This window comes from Dreissena polymorpha, chromosome 3 (genome assembly GCF_020536995.1).
Source record: "Dreissena polymorpha isolate Duluth1 chromosome 3, UMN_Dpol_1.0, whole genome shotgun sequence".
Taxonomy (NCBI): Eukaryota; Metazoa; Mollusca; class Bivalvia; order Myida; family Dreissenidae; genus Dreissena; species Dreissena polymorpha.
This window is the reverse complement of record NC_068357.1, coordinates 101,092,495-101,113,606: the sequence shown is the minus strand read 5'-3', so window position 1 is coordinate 101,113,606 and position 21,112 is coordinate 101,092,495. Positions and strand designations below refer to the sequence as shown.

The 21,112-nt window shown below is 35.6% G+C and overlaps 2 protein-coding genes across 2 annotated transcripts in view; one reads left to right on the top strand and one right to left on the bottom strand.

The window, feature by feature from the left end:
- Positions 1–21,112, top strand: part of LOC127870780 (WD repeat and HMG-box DNA-binding protein 1-like) — a 60,640-nt gene that overhangs the window by 36,065 nt on the left and 3,463 nt on the right. The window contains exons 15-25 of the mRNA XM_052413256.1: positions 4,457–4,571; positions 6,015–6,123; positions 8,056–8,117; positions 9,456–9,570; positions 10,653–10,784; positions 16,457–16,641; positions 18,127–18,278; positions 18,589–18,671; positions 19,177–19,305; positions 20,159–20,235; positions 20,871–21,006. Coding sequence (XP_052269216.1) covers positions 4,457–4,571; positions 6,015–6,123; positions 8,056–8,117; positions 9,456–9,570; positions 10,653–10,784; positions 16,457–16,641; positions 18,127–18,278; positions 18,589–18,671; positions 19,177–19,305; positions 20,159–20,235; positions 20,871–21,006 — 1,295 coding nt within the window. The remainder of the gene's footprint in view (positions 1–4,456; positions 4,572–6,014; positions 6,124–8,055; positions 8,118–9,455; positions 9,571–10,652; positions 10,785–16,456; positions 16,642–18,126; positions 18,279–18,588; positions 18,672–19,176; positions 19,306–20,158; positions 20,236–20,870; positions 21,007–21,112) is intronic.
- On the bottom strand, positions 7,482–14,066 carry LOC127870781 (uncharacterized). The gene is made up of 2 exons (XM_052413257.1): positions 13,653–14,066; positions 7,482–13,478 (listed from the first exon to the last, which is right to left on the bottom strand). The coding sequence occupies exon 2, from the start codon at positions 12,616–12,618 to the stop codon at positions 11,803–11,805; it is 816 nt and encodes a 271-aa protein (XP_052269217.1). The 5' UTR covers positions 12,619–13,478; positions 13,653–14,066; the 3' UTR covers positions 7,482–11,802.

Genomic DNA, 21,112 nt, shown 5'->3' with positions numbered 1-21,112 from the left:
AATATAAAAACGCATTAAAAATCGGCCCAGTACGCAACAAAACGCAATACAAGTCTTGATACGTATTTTAAACCGATAAAAGTGCGTTACCGGTTAAACCAATTATCCAGTTGATTTTTATGCCCCCCTTCGAAGAAGAGGGGGTATATTGCTTTGCTCATGTCGGTCGGTCCGTCGGTCCGTCCGTCCACCAGGTGGTTGTCATACGATAACTCAAGAACGCTTGGGCCTAGGATCATGAAACTTCATAGGTACATTGATCATGACTTGCAGATGACCCCTATTGATTTTGAGGTCACTAGGTCAAAGGTCAAGGTCACGGTGACCCGATATAGTAAAATGGTTTCCGGATGATAACTCAAGAACGCTTACGCCTAGGATCATGAAACTTCATGGGTAGATTGATCATGACTCGCAGATGACCCCTATTGATTTTGAGGTCACTAGGTCAAAGGTCAAGGTCACGGTGACCTGAAATAGTAAAATGGTTTCCCTATGATAACTCAAGAACGCATACGCCTAGGATCATGAAACTTTATGGGTAGATTGATCATGACTCGCAGATGACCCCTATTGATTTCGAGGTCACTAGGTCAAAGGTCAAGGTCATGGTGACCCGAAATAGTAAAATGATTTTCGGATGATAATTCAAGAACGCATATGCCTAGGATCATGAAACTTTATAGGTAGATTGATCATGACTCGCAGATGACCCCTATTGATTTTCAGGTCACTAGGTCAAAGGTCAAGGTCACGGTGACCCGAAATAGTAAAATGATTTTCGGATGATAACTCAAGAACGCATATGCCTAGGATCATGAAACTTCATAGGTAGATTGATCATGACTCGCAGATGACCCCTATTGATTTTGAGGTCACAAGGTCAAAGGTCAAGGTCACGGTGACCCGAAATAGTAAAATGATTTTCGGATGATTACTCAAGAACACTTTTGCCTAGGATCATGACACTTCATAGGTACATTGATCGTGACTTGCAGATGACCCCTTTTGATTTTCAGGTCACTAGGTCAAAGGTCAAGGTCACAGTGACAAAAGTCGTATTCACACAATGGCTGCCAGTACAACGGACAGCCCATATGGGGGGCATGCATGTTTACAAACAGCCCTTGTTTAGTGTAAGTTAACATTTGAATCAAAAGTAAATAAATCAAAATAACCTCAGGGGTGGCGAAATCTAAAAAAACTATACTTGTCCACGGACAACAATTTAGGAAATTTAACTTGCCCATTGCTGAACTACACTTGTCCGTTAATGTTTATATAAATTATAAACGCATTTATTGATTAATGTTAAATAATGTGGAATATATCAAAATGAGTATGATTTGCTTGTTTTGTTTATAATTGTATTTCAATGGTACATTCATTATAGCAGTATATTATAAACAATATAAAGACTCTGTCAAACTTTAAATCTTGTGAAGCTAGTGTTATTAAAACATGTGCTGAACATAAGTACATTGTAATCTTAACAAATTATACTTGTCCAATATGTGGACCTCATCAGACTGAGGCTCCGCTACTGGTAGCATTTTGATTTTTTAAACTGGTAACCATTGAAAATCTGTTAGCCAAGTTTCTTGAAAAGTTCTGGTGCGTTTACTTAGATCATATTTTTTATCATAATCTTTCTTAATTTTTGGGAGGTGGGCTGCTCAAAGCTTCGGGTTTCTGCTCCGTTGTTGAAGATTAAAAAAAAAGTTTCATCTTTACCATTAAAGTCGTCTTAAATAACAAGGTAGACAGTGTTTTGATTATCTTAGATTGATACTTTTTATTTCCGTCTGATTGTAAAAATAAAGAAACCAGTCTGTACACTGTCTAACAGTCGGGCCGAAAGTTGAAAATGCGGCATGCTCCCGGTCTCTTATAGAATAAGGGAGATCACTGCGCAGGAAAGTGCACGTATTTTAGCTTTATTACTCCGCAAATAGCACTGACAATGTAATCGCATGTCAACATCCGGTTTTGTAAAACTTAATTACAGCTTTAATACAATGTATTTTTGTATACCTGGACGCGACTTTTAAAAAAATTGTTGTCCACGGACAACTTAATTGAAAAAAGTCAGTTGCCCAGACAAGCAAATGTACGACTTGGGCAACTCGGACATTTGATTTCACCACCCCTGCGTTTTAGAAAGCGATATAGACAAAATTGCAAGATGGGCCGATACATGGTTAGTTCAATTTAACCCACTGAAGTCGGAATCACTTATTATATCGCGTAAGAGGGACAAACCCCATCATTTGCCTCCATATGTATGATACTCCAACTCCCTCAGTCAATAGTTACACACATTTAGGCGTTGTTCTGTCAAATGATGGAAGCTTTCATCAACAAATTGAGTATATTAAATTAAAGGCCTGGTCATGCATCAACATTTAAAAAAAGCTCCGCTTCCGCATTGATCGAAGATCTCTTGAAATATGTTACTTTACGTTTATTCGACCAATTCTTGAATATGCCGATGTTGTATGGGATAATTGTACGATGTATGAAAAAAATGAGTTAGACCTAATTCAAACTGAAGCTGCCCGTATTTTTTCCGGCTGTACCAGACTTGTGTCTTCAAGGTTACTTTTTAACGAAGTTTGTTGGGAAACTCTCCGCACAAGAAGGTCAAAACATAAACTCATTCTTTTCTTCAAAATGGTCAAAGGTCTTAATCCAGAATATTTGTCCTCACTGACCCCACAATCAGTTGGTGAGCGATCTACAAGATCGTTACGTAATTCATTCCACTTAGATGGTGTTCGGTCTAGGACTTCTTTGTACCAAAATTCCTTCTTGCCCTCAACAATTTCTGCTTGGAATTCACTTCCAGACGAAGCAAAGCTTGTTGATAACATATCTGATTTTTAAATGGCACTTGATATTAATAAACCTCGTAGTAATCCATTGTTTTATTATGGTAAGCGAAGTCAACAAGTGTTGCACACACGTCTAAGAACTAATTGTAGTTCTCTAAGCAAACATTTATATGATAGAAATCTAGTTCCATCGCCGCTTTGTCAATGCGGAAAAATAGAAGACACTACTCACTTTTTTCTGATCTGTCCTTAACATGCAAATTGAAGATTAATTTTAGTGAGAACTATAGAACAATACACGGATATATCATTGCGCACATTATTGAATGGCGATGATAATCTTTCCTTTATAGATAATTTAGCTGTGTTTGATGCTGTCCATAGTTTCATCAAAGGCTGGGGAAGGTTCGGGATGATATAACTATCGGTTCTCTATTTTTTTTACATTTTCTTTTCTTAACAATTATTTCTTTGATTCTACTTTGTTTTCTTAAATAAACTGTTTCAATATTTAAACAAAACAACAATTTTGATTCAAATGATACTTACATACTTGTTTAACCTCGAATCATTATTCATTGTTTTGTGTTTAAAATGCAAATTATGGTCACTATGTATGTTAATATATTACTGGGGAAAGGAACCCTACTAGCTTTGCTACCGTTCCAATCCTATAAACTTAAGATGTTTGTAAAATATCTTGTACACACATTCTAGAATAAATATGTTTAAACCAAACGCGCCATTTACTTTGTCAGTTTTCTATGGAAATGGAAAATACGCCTAAATATTCCTAAATACCCTTTATGTCTGAACCAAAGGAGTAAAATACGCTTTAACAACAATATCAGGGGTGAAATACCCTTTAGACTAAATTTTAATCTGTAGCTCTGACATTCAATTTATCTCAAATCTAGCTCTATAAATTGAACCATGGTAAATATAATATTCAAATCAAATTTATTCTCAATTTTAAGCAACACACCAACAACACTAATTTCCCATTACTACCAAGTCAAAACGTAGTCAAAACGATGCAATTTTCCAAATGCAAGGAGACCAGGTTGCATTTTCAAAACGTTAAAAAAACACTGAGCTGAGATTTCAAATTGTTCGTGAGCTGACAGACATTCTAAATACTGAGCTGCGTGGATACTCAAATCCCATCTAAGTTCAGCACACAAAAAAGAATGTTCTTGATGCTTGGCTCTAGCATACTGGAGCGATGGCTCCAATCTTCCAGAAATACCATGGACATCATTGTGGCCATAAAAGCTTTGTCAAACAGTGTTATGTGCCATTTAATTATCTTGCATAATTTGTTGCTGTCTTTTCAACAGGATAATAATTTATCACTTCACCAAAATAATAAATGTTTTTAGGTTTAATTATAACATCTAATATCTGCCAAGTATGATGATAAACCATAACTCGCAGTGCTATTTTATAATTTATCGTTTTCAGGAGTTTTCAGACCAAAATAATGTTGTATATTTTGGGGGTTTGATTATGGTTGATTACACAGAATTTCATTTTAAGGAAACATCCTTCAAAGATAACAAACATACTGGAAAGAGCAAAAATTATGTATGTATTTTGAATAGTTTCCAACTTGTTCACAGGGGTACCAGGTGAACAATGTCTGGGTGTGACCTATCTGGATGTGCGGGACTGGAGAAGGGAAGTCCATTGTGAACCACTACCTCTGTCTCCCACTGCAACACTGAACTGGGCTGGGTGAGTTGCACAAAATAAAGATATATGCTTGTTCTTGCGGTATACCGCAGTAAGACACTAAAAGATTACCATTGGTTGACCAGCCTTGTTCTTCCATTTCTTCTGATACACATGGCAATAAGATTTCTTAGAAAATCTAGGGGCTCATAAATTTTAGGTGCCATTTGCGAGTTTGCCTCTGCTTATTTCTATCCCTGATAACTCTGACATATACTTTAATAGAACAAAGCTTAAGTTTTGGCTTATATATTCAATGGCATTTGTGAGTGTGTTACCCAGTTCTTGGTATATTTGGGGAGATTCTGATTGGATTCAGGACCTTACGGTTCCAAGCAGTGTTCTCTGGGCTAATAATCATCTAGGCGCCTGCTATTAACAACGGTGCAAAAGACCCTATTTCAGTGCTTTGTCACTGGCTACTTTGAAAATCTTTTTGTTTCAAACTGTCTGTCACTTTGTCTTGACTATTTGGTTAGTGCACTCTCACTGGACCAGTTTTCATCTTATTGTCACCAACTTTGCTCTATTTTAAGTCCCCCCCCCCTTATTTTGAGAGTAAGAAGTTTAATATTGTTTTTGCCCTGTCTTTTGGTTGGTTTGTTGGTTGGTTGATTGGTTGGTTTGTGTGTTTGTTTGTGCAAACTTAAACATTTGCAATAACTTTTGCAATATTGAAGATAGCAACTTCATATTTGGCATGCATGTGTATCTCATAGAGCTGCACATTTTGAGTGGTGAAAGGTCAAGGTCATCCTTCAATGTCAAAGGTCAAATATATGGGTCAAAATCGCTAATTTAATGTACACTTTTGCAGTATTGAAGATAGCAGCTTGATATTTGGCATGCATGTGTATCTCATGGAGCTGCACATTGTAAATGGTGAAAGGTCAAGGTCAAAGGTCAAATATATGGGGACATAGTGTTTCACAAACACATCGCTTGTTAGAGTTGTCCTTTTGCTGTTTACATTTTGTTGAGAGCATATTTTGAAAACGAAAAGAGGCATTAACTGAATTTATGTAGATTGATGTCATTTTAGGAATATGCAGTGCACAAAAACCATTCCTCTTACTCCCATGTTTTAGATTTATTGCCCTTTAGTTTAAACCTATTTATTTTAGCTTGATTGCATCAAAAGCCTCAGGCTTATTAAAACGCTCTCGAGTCCGTTTCCTGGGCCTAGAACAAGTACTTGGTGTCTTTGGGGGAGATCTAAAGAATGCTCCCACAGCGTGGATCGAACCCGTGACCTCCCAATCGCTAGGCCGACACCATATCCATTACACCACGGCGACCTTTGCACAAAAACCATTCCTCTTATTCCCATGTTTTAGATTTATTGCCCTTTGTTGATGGTTTAACATATATTATGTGTAGAACATACCTCAAAAGCATGTGGCACAATTAGAAAATAAAGGGATGCATGTTTGTCTGCTATTTCAGGTTTTCTGCTGAAGGCACTCCATTCTTTATGGACTCTACAGGGATCATCAGGATGTTCAACCGTGCTGCAGGCAAATCATGGACCCAGATCGCAAACACCAGAACTCATGTACGTGGACCTTGAAGTCATGTTTTTGCCAAAAAAGAAAATCTATCAATAATTGTTTTCTTTAGTATTTTCACAAATTATTGTTTTGTTCGCCAATAAGTATAGGATTTTATTTTATAGAGATGTAAATGATAAGGTATACTTTGAAATACAATCTAATGGATTAGAATTCTGTATTTCACAATGTGGAATCTTGTTTTGCATATTCAACTGTTAGGAAAGCAGATTTCTTTTATGTGTAATGTATTGTAAATATTCATAATATTCCAAGATATCAGGGGTTCTGAAATATTTTAAGAGTCAACTTGTCCACAGACAAGTTGGACCCACAAATTCACTTGTCCGTACCAAAGAAGTACTTGTCCGTACTGTTAAGATAGATAAAGTAAAAGATCATTACTAATTAGGCAAATAATACAAACATACACTTTTGTTAACTTCTATTTTAACTTGTATACATAGTTAACTAGAAAATTCTCATAAACAAAAAATACAAGCAAGATGAACTGATTTTATCATTGGTCTGATTCGCGTCATGGCTTGATGTGGAAGTGTTTTTGTTTAAAAAAATATAATGTTTGCTGCAGGTCGGTAGAACATGTATGCGGCCATTTGCAATTTACTAAAATTGTTTTCTTATGCGTGATTAGCTGTTGCTATACACATGTGCGCTGGTTTCTCTACTAAAAATGTTATCTAATGCGTGATTGGCTTTTGCTATATACGCCTGGACTGGTTTACTATATTAAATCATTATTATCAGAAAATAACCTATACCTCCAGTTGAAAATGTGTGCCAGTCCGCAGATTAATCATTAGCTATTTATATAAACTGTCGTTTTTGATTTTCGGAAAATGGAGTAGTTTCGTTGTCAAAACGTTTACCACGGAAATTTTACTTGTCCCCGGACAAGCCAGCTTTCAAAAACTGCTTGTCCAGAAGGGGAAATTGACGACTCTGACAACTCGGACAGCATATTTCAGAACCCCTGGATATGTTGCCATAAATGTCCAGTTTTAAGAGGCTTACAATGCACTTTCTGAATTGTTAACATTGTATGATGTATTCATGTGCTTCATTTTATAATGTGTTATTTTTGTTGTTTTGTTTTTTGTAAATATACTGGAAGTATACAGTACTCATTGATTGTGCTTAGTTGCATTATGCTCGCCGTGCGGGCTCATGGAATACATCATACAATTAAATTGTGCAATACCACCCAACAGAACACAACAATCACGTTATATTTCCTATTTAATGCTATTTATACTTTAAACTTATTTTGAGAGTAAGAAGCATACACTAGTAGATGTATAATCGAGTATTAAATTATGCAGTAGTAGTCTGACTCATAAGATTAAGCTTTATAAATTGTTTATTTCAAGATAATGAAATGGGTAATTGTTTATGAAAATACTAATAAATAGTTAACTCAAAATGAAACATTTTAAAATCATTTGTATGTCCCCCACCACTTTTGTGGGGGAGATAATTATTGTTTTTGCCCTGTCTGTTGGTTTGTGTGTTTGTTTGCCCCAACTTTAACATTTGTAATACCTTTTGCAATATTCAAGATAGCAACTTGATATTTGGCATGCATGTGTATCTCATGGAGCTGCACAATTTGAGTGGTGAAAGGTAAAGGTCATCCTTCACGGTCAAAGGTCAAATATATAGGTCAAAATCGCTCATTTAATGAATACTTTTGCTATATTGAAGATAGCAACTTGATATTTGGCATGCATGTGTATCTCATGGAGCTGCACATTTTGAGTGATGAAAGGTCAAGGTCATCCTTCAAGGTCAAAGGTCAAATATATAGCTTCAAAGCGGTGCAAAAGGGGACATAGTGTTTCTGACAAACACATATCTTGTTTCAACTTAACAAATTGTAAACATATTTTTAAATAGTTTTGCTTCTGTTTTTGTAGGCAAAAGGAAAGTCTGACCATTACTGGATTGTCAGCATGCATGAAAATCCCCAACAAATCAGGTAAAACATACATGACAATCCCCCAACAAATCAGGTAAAACATACATGACAATCCCCCAACAAATCAGGTAAAACATACATGAAAAATCCAAACAAATTACGTAAAACATAGATGAAAATCCCCAACAAATTGGGTAAAACATACATGAAAATCCCCAACAAATCAGGTACAACATGCATGAAAATCCCCAACAAATCAGGTAAAACATACATGAAAATCCCCAACAAATCAGGTTAAACATGCATGAAAATCCTCAACAAATCAGGTAAAACATACATGCAAATCCCGAACAAATCAGGTAAAATATACAGGAAAATTCCCAACATATCAGGTAAAACATACATGAAAATCACCGACGAATCAGGTAAAACTTACATGAAAATCCCCAACAAATCAGGTAAAACATACATGAAAATCCCCCACAAATCAGGTAAAACATACATAAAAATCCCCAACAAATCAAAAAAATGAAGTGCTCTCCAAGTCTCACAATTGACTTTGTTAGATATGTCTTTTAGTATACATATACACATTTACCTCAGGGCATAGTGACTTGACTTTATTCCATTTATTTATTGAGTGGTAGTCTTGAATAAAGATGCTTATTTTAGTTCTTATTTTAATGTATGTATGCTAATCTACCGAAACCTGCAACTAGTTTTCTTTAGACAAATAAAGAAATTAATGTAGTTTATTCAGCCCTATGAAAGAAGTTTCAAGAAAGTGGTAAGTACAATTTGTATTTTTTAAGAAAATAGGAAGCGCATAGATTGAAATATTTCTGCTATTTTACATGCAAATTGTATATACATTTGTGGTAGAACCAAAATAATTTGTGTCAAGGTGTTGGTAAGGTTATTGCAGTAATAACAAATGGTTTTTCGTCATTATAATTTTTGGAAATTATTTTATAAGTATTTACAATAGTATTCAACCAATCATTATTAATTAAACAAACATATTGTTAAATACAAACAGAATTCACAAAAAGCTATTTTGGTAATACAGCCAAGCTCTTGTTGGCTATTGTTCATAACTGAAAGTATGTAGGAACAAGGAATTATTATTTATCTTAACCCTTTCCAACTCAGAAGCAAAGTGAAAATTGCTATAACAAAATAGAATAAAACCAGAACAGCCTAACAGAGAAACTTGCAGTCTGTTCAGGTTTTATGCTGTTTGCTTCTCATCAGTATCTTAGGTTTGGAATTAAAGCCTTTAAAACTTCAATCAAGTAAAAAATGCCTTAATTTAAATTTGATTTTCTAAGTGACTACAAACAGGCCAATCTTTGTATTTGAGTAGTAAATGATTAAATTCATGGATGTTGATCATAGATGCATCCCCTGCAAAGGCTCCCGCTACCCTGCGACCTTGCCCCGCCCTGCCCCAGTGGTGCTTCCCTTCCAAGTGCCCCTGTGTGAACTGAACACAGAAAAGAGTCAATATGAGGTGAGTGTGAACGCAAAAAAGAGTCAGTATGAGGTGAGTGTGAACTGAACACAGAAAAGTGTATGTATGAGATGAGAGTGAACTGAACACAGAAATGAGTCAGTATGAGGTTTGTGTGAACTGAACACAGAAAAGAGTAAGTATGAGGTTAGTGTGATCTGAACACAGAAAAGAGTCAGTATGAGGTGAATGTGATCTGAACACAGAACAGAGTTAGTATGAGGTTAGTGTGACCTGAACACAGAAAAGAGTCAGTATGAGGTGTGATCTGAACACAAAAAAGAGTTAGTATGAGGTTAGTGTGAACTGAATACGGAAAAGAGTCGGTATGAGGTGAGTGTGATCTGAACACAGAAAAGAGTCAGTATGAGGTGATTGTGATCTGAACACAGAACAGAGTTAGTATGAGGTTACTGTGAACTGAATACGGAAAAGAGTCGGTATGAGGTTAGTGTAAACTGAATACGGAAGAGTCAGTATGAGGTGAGTGTGAACTGAACACAGAAAAGAGTCGGTATGAGTTGAGTGTGAACTGAACACAGAAAAGCGTCAGTATGAGGTGTGTGTTAACTGAACACAGAAAAGTTAAGAGTCAGTATGAGGTGAGAGTGTACCAAACACAGTAAAGAGTCAGTATGAGCTGAATGTGAACTGAACACAGAAAAGAGTAAATATGAGGTTGAACACAGAAAAAAGTCAGTATGAGGTGAATGCTAACTGAACACAGAAAAGAGTCAATATGAGGGGAGTGTGAACTGAACACAGAAAATAGTCAATATGAGGTTAGTGTGAACTGTACATGGAAGAGTCAATATTTGGTGAACACAGATTAAATTGGTGAGAACTGAAGTATGTATGTCTGTATGTTTGTGTTTATTACATGTGGAAGTTCTATGAGATTCATATGAGCATGATTAAAGTTATGAGGTGGTAAGTTTAAACAACTGAGCTTTAAAAAAAACAATGAGAGTTAAGTTTGAGCAGAAAAATATATATATACTCATTATTTTAGATATATTCTTAAAAATGTATGTTAAGAAATAATGTATGCTCTTAACTCTGCAAACTTGATGCCTGTACAGGAGTTGCTATGGCGTACAGGCCTGTTAACGGCACATTTTGACCAGTGGGCCAAGCAGGGATATGAGGTGGATGACTCACAGAAAGCAGAGACCAGGAAACCTTCACAGGAGGCTCTCATGAAACTGTTTGCTGTAAGTAATGTAAACAAGATCTATTGGTAGAAGAACGACAACAACATTATTAGTTTGATAATTTTAATTAATAAGATATAGTTGTTGGCTTTGTCATCAGAAGTTCAACTGAACTCTACCTTCTCTATTTGTCTAGTAATTCACACAAATCTTTGAGATATATAGACAGGCATTTCCATGTATAAAATTTATTGTAAATATTGAAAAGTCAGTGTTGGTTTTGTTTGGGTCATTTTTTTTCCGAAATTTGGCCCCATTTTAAGTCTTGAAAAGTACATATGTTTTTACAAATGACTTGCCCAAATGAAGGTTCAAAAAAAAAGAAGAAAAGAAAATAATAAATTAAAAAATATTAAATCTTAACCTCTCCTTATGCAGCTGTATTAGTTGATCTTAGTAAATATAATTAATGTGTAACACTTTTTATATAAACAACAACAATTTTCAAATTTAAGTAAAATGTCCACATTTTTCTCCGCTGCACTATTCCGATATTTGTGCTTGGGTGGTTGGGTCAAACTTTAGCAAGGTCACATAACTAGTTAGAGGATTTGTCATGAAATCTTTTCTATGGCCATTCTCCCTCTACCTCTGATTCAAGAAGGGCAGTTGTCTGTTAGCAGCATAGGCATGTGAACTTAGAAATGGTAAAGCTGCTTACCCAGGAGAATGTGAATTGGTTTACTTGCTGCCATCATATTACACAACTAAAAAACAAACATCAAACAAAGCTTCTCTTAACCAAATTAGTATGTGAGCATATTCTATTTTAAAACTTCAGTATTATATTGTAACAAAAAACTTATTTTTATGGCAATCATATTAATATTTTCCTGATACCAAACAGTCAATATGCCTGTTATCCTAATTCAAAATGACTGATGTATAAAATATACATTAAAAATTTTATGTATCAACAATTCAATGTGTCAATGTGTGCTAAACACCATAATGTCATTTTGTATTCCCACAATGAGAATTCCAGTCTTTTGACTGTAGTAGACAGATTCTGGTCTTATCACACCATCATTCTGTGTGACCACTTCTGCAAGTCTCTGTCTCCCATCTCTGTCCACCTGAAGGATTGTATCTGTATAGGCTCCACATACCAAAACTTGTCCAGAGTATGCACATGGAGGCAAGATGAGATACTTATATATAAAATGGATATCCTTCCAATAGTCAGTGCAGGGTCAGTGAGTTTAGATATCACTTTGCCATCCCTGGACAGTGTGACCAGTTGGCCACTTTCCCAGTTGAGCACATATATCCTGTCTCCATCTGGACTCACTGCACAGGATGTTACTGTGGTACGGGAGTTAAGACGGGGTGTTGTACCTTCATACATCTCGCTCACCAGTGTTCCATCCACATTGTAGTGGTACAGGGCTGTGCCTGACGTAAAGTACAAGTTGCCCTGGTGATGGGCAATACCCTTGCAGGCATGTTGGGGCTTCAGTGTCCTTTCCTGCACCAGCTTACCATTGGTCACTCTGATGAAGTGAACGCTATTATATAGAGCAACAGCCACCTGACTGGAGTCAATGCTGCACATGGAGTATGGTACATTAGACAAGTCACAGTGGGCCACCGCCTTGTAGGTCTGATCCAGCAGCTTAACTTTTTTGTTATCCTTGTCTGCGATGATGAGTTCTCCAGAAGCTGTCACACAGATACCTGATATCGAGCACGTGTATGAATCCGTCTCAATCTTCACTCTATACATCTTACTACTTTTCACTCTGATGACTTGGTTAGGATCAGGCTCTCTGAATTCACTTGGTTGATATGCATGGAGATACTGGGGTGATGAACTTGTTACTGTATCAGACATCTGACCTGGCTTGTTCACATCACTTGTAATGTTAGGTTGTGTAGATGAATTGGATATTGGATAGGAAACATGATCTGGCTTGTGAACAGCAGTTGTTTGGTATGCAACATCACCATGTTTAGGTACTACTGGTATTTGATTGGAAGTCGGATCTGGCTTGTTAAGAACGTTAGTTATGTTAGCTATGTCAGCTTGTCTGGGTGTTCCTGATACTGGACTAGAAACCAAACCTTGCGTGTTATCATTTGTTTGATTTTCACGATCATTTTGGCTTGGTAGTGTGTAACATGCTTAAAATTTTGTCACTATGGTTACTCTGTTTTATTGGATGAGTATTTGTCCCAGTCCTGAAATTGTGGACAGGGTTTGTTGGATCGTTGTATCAGGAGTAAAGCTCAGTGTCATATCATTTTTTACTGTCATTTCTTTAAAAAAATGAATTTGTCTTGACAGACAAGTCCAGGCATTTTCTGTAACAATTCATTTGGATTGCTTCACTTTTGCCTTTTATGTTTAGCCGATCTTCTTTCGCAGTTGTCATCTTTTTTAAAGACTCATTGCAGTTTTCATTATCAGTTTGAATAAATGTCCTCAGTCTAGCCAGAAGAGTGTCTAATTCCTTCATGGTGTTCCTCTCCAGTTGATCCAAAGAGTCATTGATTGTCTTGCGTAAAGCATTTATTTCTTCCAGAATTTTCGTGTAGGATTTCTCCAAGTACTGCAAACTTTCTTCAAAGTCATCTTTCTTCTTAATCAACTGTTCATGTAGAATACCGAGAGTTGCTGACAACTGCTTGAACTCCCCTCTCTGGTGCAGGTTTTTCACTTTATCAGCTATGAGTACAACATGGCTGCATTTCCTGCAAAGAAAGTCCCCTCAATATGTTTCAGTATTTTAAAGAAATCAGCATTTTAATTATTATTTTTCAATGAACTAAAATAAGGTGCAACTTGAAAATTTCACAATTTGAAATTTGGAAGGCTCTGTGCATACAATGTTAAGTAGGTAGCTAGTACTTTGAAAAGGTACTTACTTATGATTGTAGACATGACAGACAGTGCACATCAGCTCGCTGTGGTCCTCACAGAATGTTTCCAATTTCTTGTCCTTGTGCAGCTGACATTGCTCTAGTACATCATATTTTGCATTGGAAACAGGCCACTTGCTGATGTTTTTCTTGTCCAAAGTTGCATGCTTCTGGTATAGAAATTTATGGTACTCCAAACATTTGCCACAATAAACCTTAGAACAGTCCTTGCAGTAAAATTCAGCCTCTGTGTTTCTGTCATTTCCCAGGCAAGTGAAACAAGAAAAGTCAGAAAAAAAAATCTGATCCTCTATGGATTGAACTCTCAAAATTTGAAGCCATTTTAGTTATTGAAATATATTTACTTTTGTGTTAGTGGATAAAATGAAGTTCTGATTTATGAACCAGTATCACCTGACTTACACTAACATGATTATTTAGATTTACGCACATGTATATAGGTACATTTTCAGTATATTATCACTAAATTAAACTGATAGGAAAGTATACACAAATGTAACAAGGTAAGATAAAAACTGCTATCATGTCACCCACAGTGATGAAAAAGAACATGTATTGGAGTACCCACAGTGATGACTTTTAAACATGTATTGGAGTACATTTAGTCTGTTCTGTGTGAGAAGTAAGAGTAAACAATCAGAACAATTATGTTGTATTTGCCACAGCTGTGTTTTCTGCCCTTGACTGTGTCTCAAAGGCATTAAAAAAATATATTGATTTGCAGCTTTGAATCCATTAATTCCTGTAATATGTTGTACAATTTCCTGATGTTTGTTTAAGTGATTATCATTGTAAATGCAACTGATATCTGTACAAAATATATCCTTTACTTTGAGAACTCTTTTCAGTACTCACCTGTTGTTAGATAATTGTCACTTACCCAGTATTGACCCAATCATTAATGGTTTGATGTCCCTTTTTTGCATTGTCAGGTGATAACATATAAGGGGAAACTGAATTATATGGTGAATTGAAGATTAGAGTTGAATTTAGAAAAGTTTATCTTGTAAGGCTATTAACTCAAGAAGTACAAACCTTGTCCTGCACATGTTTATTGTAATTTGTAAGTTATACATACAACAAAGTTGAATTCACTGAGTGTTATTTTATGCATGGAGTTTTTATTATTGGTTAAGTACCAATACTTTAACTTTTCCCTTGCTGAAAAATGTTTTGGTTGAGCATACTAATTACAATATAAAACCAAGATCTCCAAAAATGTGCATTGCTAGCCAACACTTTTTAAGTGATTATTTAAATACAGAAGACCTTGTTAAAATGTGTTTCTATTAACAGTCTAACTCATAACTGTGCTGTGCCACTCAATTGAATCCTGGTCTTTCAATTGTGACGTTGGAATAAATATCATTCATGCGCATAACATTTGTGGGGATTCTATTAAATTATTTATATTGACATTCTATGAGAAAAAAGAGCGGATGTATCATTGTGATAATGGCACTCTTGTTAATAATTATTTAATCCTAACAATACTTTTGAAGTTGGTTTAAAATTTCTGTCGTTTTTTTTTTCTGCAAAATAATTTTACTAAAACAATACAACAAGCATTTTCATAAATGAAAAAGATAACACCCAGACTGTTCCTGATCAACATTAATCAAACAAATCACTCAAATTATTTGCATAGCTAGTGGCCCTATGTTAATATTATATAAGTTTAACCAAAGTTTAGGTACTGAGGTAAGCCAAGGGAAATGAACTAGAAACAATTGTTTTACATCTCATCTGAGCACTATGCGTGTATGGGGAGATATTGAAAATTTGAAATACTGTATATATACTCTGTCTGCAATCCATACCTTGGGGATAGTTTTCCCTTATACATGTATATAATAAAAACTAAGAAATATTACTTCAAGGCCAAGATGCTTGTATTTGTTATGTTCCCAACTATTGGTCTTCTACCAACATTGTTCAAATTATTCACCTGGGTTCAAAATGTACCCTAGCCTTGGGGTTTCTTTTTTAGCGCACCTAAGCTAATGGTAAAGTAACGGTATACTCTGATGATCATTGTCCATCTGTATGTGTAGTGTCAACTTTCTTCAAAAGACATCTTCAGAATGTGACAAAACTTCGCAGGATTGCTCCTTGTTATGGTCCCTGGCATTGCAAAAACACGCACAAAAATCTAGCTAAATAAGACGTTTAAAGGTTAATCTAGTATTTTGAATATATGCTCTGGACAAGAAATCCTATCCTGGATGCGATAAATCAGAAAACTTTAAACCAATATAAGTGGGGGGGGGGGGGGGGGGGGGGTATAACAATACAAAACAAAACGTAATGTCAGTAATAATTATCCTTTAAGAGGTAGCCTAGGGTGTGCAGATAGTGTCTTGCAACCTTGTATTTTTAGATGTTGCCGTTTGTTTATTTTTCAATTAAAATTTTGTACAGCTGACTATAAGACACTTTTCTGTTTAAATTCAGGACCCAATCCCCATGGAAAAAATATGCATTTTTTAGAGGAAATGTCAACTCGATATTCCCTATGGAAGATTTCCTCAAAACAACAACAAAATAGAATAAATAAATATCAACAGTTTATCTCCCATCCAGCTCTAAAAGTTTAACTTAAGTAAATGCAATGTTGAAAACAGCACACACACAAAATTAATAATTTCCCAATTTTATTAGAATTATGTGATTTTTCCCAATATAAATGGACCAGGCCCCATTCCCCAAGTGATGAGAGAAAAAACACTGGGTACGATCTGGAGATTTGAGAGAAAATGATGCCCCACATTTTCTGTATCCCTGTTCAGTTGTCCGCCCGGTCTGAGCGCGAGTTTCGCGCCCTGGAGGTCTGTGAGATGATGTCAGACCAGCACACCCTACAGCTGGCCATCAAGTACAGCAGCCGTATGCGCTACATGCAGCTGGCCCAGAGGATCAGTGAGATGGCAGTGAGGAAGGCTGAGGAGGAGCAGGCTAAGGCTTACGCTCAGAGGTCGGTGGAATTAGTATCTTGTGTATCACATGTATTTTGTTCATTTTAAGCAGTTGGGACTAGCTTTTTGTTTTATTCACAGGGAATATAACCTTTTCGTGTCAAATTGGGCATTTTGTCCACAGTTAATTTTGCTTTACTTTGTGAAAATGTATACTTGTTTGAATAATAACATTTTAATAATTATGCCCCCCTTCGAAGAAGAGGGGGTATATTGCTTTGCTCATGTCGGTCGGTCGGTTGGTCCGTCCACCAGGTGGTTGTCAGACGATAACTCAAGAACGCTTGGGCCTAGGATCATGAAACTTCATAGGTACATTGATCATGACTCGCAGATGACCCCTATTGATTTTGAGGTCAAAGGTCAAGGTCACGGTGACCCAAAATTGTAAAATGGTTTTTGAATGATAACTCAAGAACCCATACGCCTAGGATCATGAAACTTCATGGGTAGATTGATCATGACTTGCAGATGACCCCTATTGATTTTGAGGTCACTAGGTCAAAGGTCAAGGTCACGGTGACCCGAAATATTAAAATGGTTTCCGGATGATAACTCAAGAATGCATACGCCTAGGATCATGAAACTTCATGGGTAGATTGATCATGACTCGCAGATGACCCCTATTGATTTTGAGGTCAAAGGTCAAGGTCACGGTGACCCGAAATATTAAAATGGTTTTCGGATGATAACTCAAGAACGCATATACCTAGGATCATGAAACTTCACAGGTAGATTGATCATGACTCGTAGATGACCCCTATTGATTTTAAGGTCAAAGGTCAAGGTCACGGTGACCCGAAATAGTAAAATGATTTTCGGATGATAACTCAAGAACGCTTTGGCCTAGGATCATGACACTTCATAGGTACATTGATCGTGACTCGCAGATGACCCCTATTGATTTTCAGGTTGCTAGTTAAAACTAACTTGAAATGAATCTGAATGAAAACCACTTTATAATTGATATTACAACTTAAACATAATTTCTTTGTTCACTGCACACCTATAATCCTAAACCATCAAGTGTGTATTTTGGGACTTGATTTTGAATTGAAATAAAGTATTTTGCCATTTGGTATATAGCCCAACAGCTATACATCGCTAAGAAAAACAGTTTTGCTAATTCATCACCAGAGGTTGGCTACAATTGGTCACATTTGAAATATCTATTATTATATCTTTATTACTTTTCATTATTGCCTTTTATAATAAGGAAATGCAGTATATTTAAAAGGTAATGCTTGTATCAGTAAAAAAAACAACAAAATGTTAACTGTCCATTGTCTAATTTCAGTCAGTTTTTTCAATTATGGGTATTAATGAGCTCTTTACCACAAGAGGTATTGCTCTATAATATAATATTTTTTTCTGCATGGCCATAATTTAATACATGTATATTTTACATATCTTAGCTAGAAAAATGATGGATATTTCACAAGAGAAATGTGATCTGCTAATGTTTATACATGGCTATCTTTCAGCCAAACTGAAGATGACTATGGGACAGGAAGTGCTGGTCGTTCATCTGGGGTTCGTAGCTATGGTAACGAGGCAGAGAGGGAGGAGGAGGAGGCAACACAGGACGGGGTAGAGGAGGAGGGTGATATGGAGACAGAGGCAGACCAACCCTCAGGTACAAAGTATCACGTCTAATATGACAAAGAAAATGTCATTGTTTTAGGAAAATACCAGTACTTAAAATTCATATCAGAATGGTGGTGCTTTGTGGATAAAATGGCCAAAGTGGTATCCAAGTGTACAAGATAGAGAAAATTATGAAGACAGACTTTTAAAGCAATTTAGGTAACTTTTCATTCAATTTTTTATAGTTAACGAGTAATTGATGTTCTACTACAAAAATTAAACTTAAAAAAAAGTGCCCCTCTCCCCTTTTCCCAGAAAAGTTGCCTATAGTTTGCAATAAAATGTGTCTACTTTTTCAGGACCTCTCCTTGAAACCAAAATAAGGGAGGACAGATCTGAAAAGGTTAATAACCCATTTCAAGCACGCTCTAACCCTTTCAAGGTATGATATATGTAAAATTATAGGTATTTAGTGTATCATAAAAAAGAATTTTTCATTTAACAAATAACAAACTACAATAAGTAAGGAATATACTCTAGTATAATCATCACAATGTTATGTCTATTAATATGTTTATTTATGATAAAACATGCAAATACTTGTAAGTTTGTTGGAAACATTTCAAACAAGTAATGAATGAAGCAAGAACTGCTTGATAATAGCCGTCATTTATGTTTTAATATTGCAAACAAAATTGATTAAATAATAAGACGGCAAATGTGTTAACATTGACTTCTACTGACTGATTAGAGATTTAATGAGTAGACCTATTATTTACATAAGGGAACAAAAAATGATGTGTTAATAATTAATACGAACAAAATATGAAAGATAAGTAATAAAAAAAAACTTTAAAATGTATTGCAATAAAATGTGAGAAATATTTGTTGCTAGTATATATGTTATGTTGTTACTCAATGAATTTAATCCTACGATTGTTTCCCAGGTTTCCTCCACACCTTCCCAGAGTCCCAGTGTCACCAAGGGAACACAGATATTTGACGGTCTTGCTAAGAAAAAGGAGAAAAGTGTTGGTCTCTTTAGCCAGGACACTAAATTAAAGACAACTAAAAAGGTATACACAGAAATGTTTGATCTATATTCTGTTTCCTTCAGCATCTTTAGCAAATATTTTATCAGTTCAAGCATTTCACAAACAGGCTATGGTATAGTAATTTTTATTTTGAGATCATTTTAAATGTTTATGTTTATTCTTCAATACCTCAACACACACAGTTTGAAGGGGATTGTACTCGAGTTGTACAATCGAGTTGTCATAACGATTGGTCTGTCAATTTGTCTGAAATCTACGATGATCAATCTACCATCTGTTTGCATTTCTTATCATTTCAAATATTCTTTCAAGTTATGCTTCATAATGATGACATTTCTCATGCTATATTGTTAGAAGTCATATAACTTGACATAGTTTTTCTCTGATAATTTTCAAAAGGGCCAATATCATCCACTACTACTCTTAGGGTCAAAGTGATACTTTGACTTTGAAGTTCTAAACCCAGCGTTTTAAGTGTAAAACCTTTTGTTATGTGCTTGGACCAAGGGGAGGGGGGTATATAGGAGTCACTCTTGCCTTTAGTATTTATTCGATTGGGTCGTCGGTCTGTATTTTTGGAGCCTACTGCTTCCACCATTCTCTAATTGACAGTTGAAATATCTCATCCCCATTATGTATAGCACTGATAAGACACTTTCCATCTACTGTCCACACATGTTCGAGTTATTTGCGCTTAAACTTAGCTGACAAACAGTGTGTTTTAATTAGCGCTTGTGATTACAATCTAGTTAAATCTTTTCCAAAGAGGTATGCGTGTGTCATCTCTTTTAGTGATTGCTCTAAGTATATCTACTTGTTATGGGATAGACTCGATAAAATATAACTCTTACTTTCAAGGATTATATTATTTTAGGGCTCTCAACAAAAACTCTTATTGAAGAAAAAGGCAGATACTAAAGCTGACAAAACAGAAACCAAAGCCACTCCTAAGTAAGTATAAATATAGGATCTGACACAAGTGGTCATATCATATCATATTTTATTAAACAATTTCAGGAATTTTGTTAGTAAGCGAGCCTTCGGCAAGCTTAATAACAAATTTCCTGGACAAGTTTAATAAAATATGGTAAGGTATGACAACGAGTGTCAGATCCTTTTTATCAACTGCTTTTAAATGAGCAAATTAAATAAATATTTACGCAAACATAATGATAAATCCTGAATGTTGTTTACATTTCGTGACGTCATTTGACGTTGCAACATCATTTTAGCAAAATAACAAAATGCGATTGATCAATAATCGAAAACTAAGCCAATGAAAATGCTCAATAAGTATATTACACATGTGTAAGATAAAAATATTCGTAATGGTTTTATTACATGGGAAACGGGGTATGGCATGTGATAAAAAATGATACTACTGGTAATCAGACGTTTTACTTCTTAAAAATTATCAACTTTAAAATTTGACTTTTTACATTTAAAAAAATTGTTGAATTATTAAGCTGCTATTAGTTGTAGGGAATTAATTCTGGAATGGGAGCCCATCTTAACCTATATATTTAAGAAAAACAAGAAAATATCTCAAATAATTTAAATTAAAACACAACTTTATGTTGCTATAGAAACACGACCCCATTTGACCTGTGGCTGGAGGATCATGGGGCATGTCTGAGAGAGGAACATGCTGATCTAGATGAGGAGGAATTCAGCAAAAAGGCTGCAGAACAATTTCGTCTGCTGCCTAGGGATGAAAAGCAGGTTTGATCATCTGATAAGAGTGATTGCTAAAAGTGATGATGGCTCTTTTGGGCTTGATTGATACAGTTTTTGACACTACATGTATTCTCAATCTGGAAACGTATCT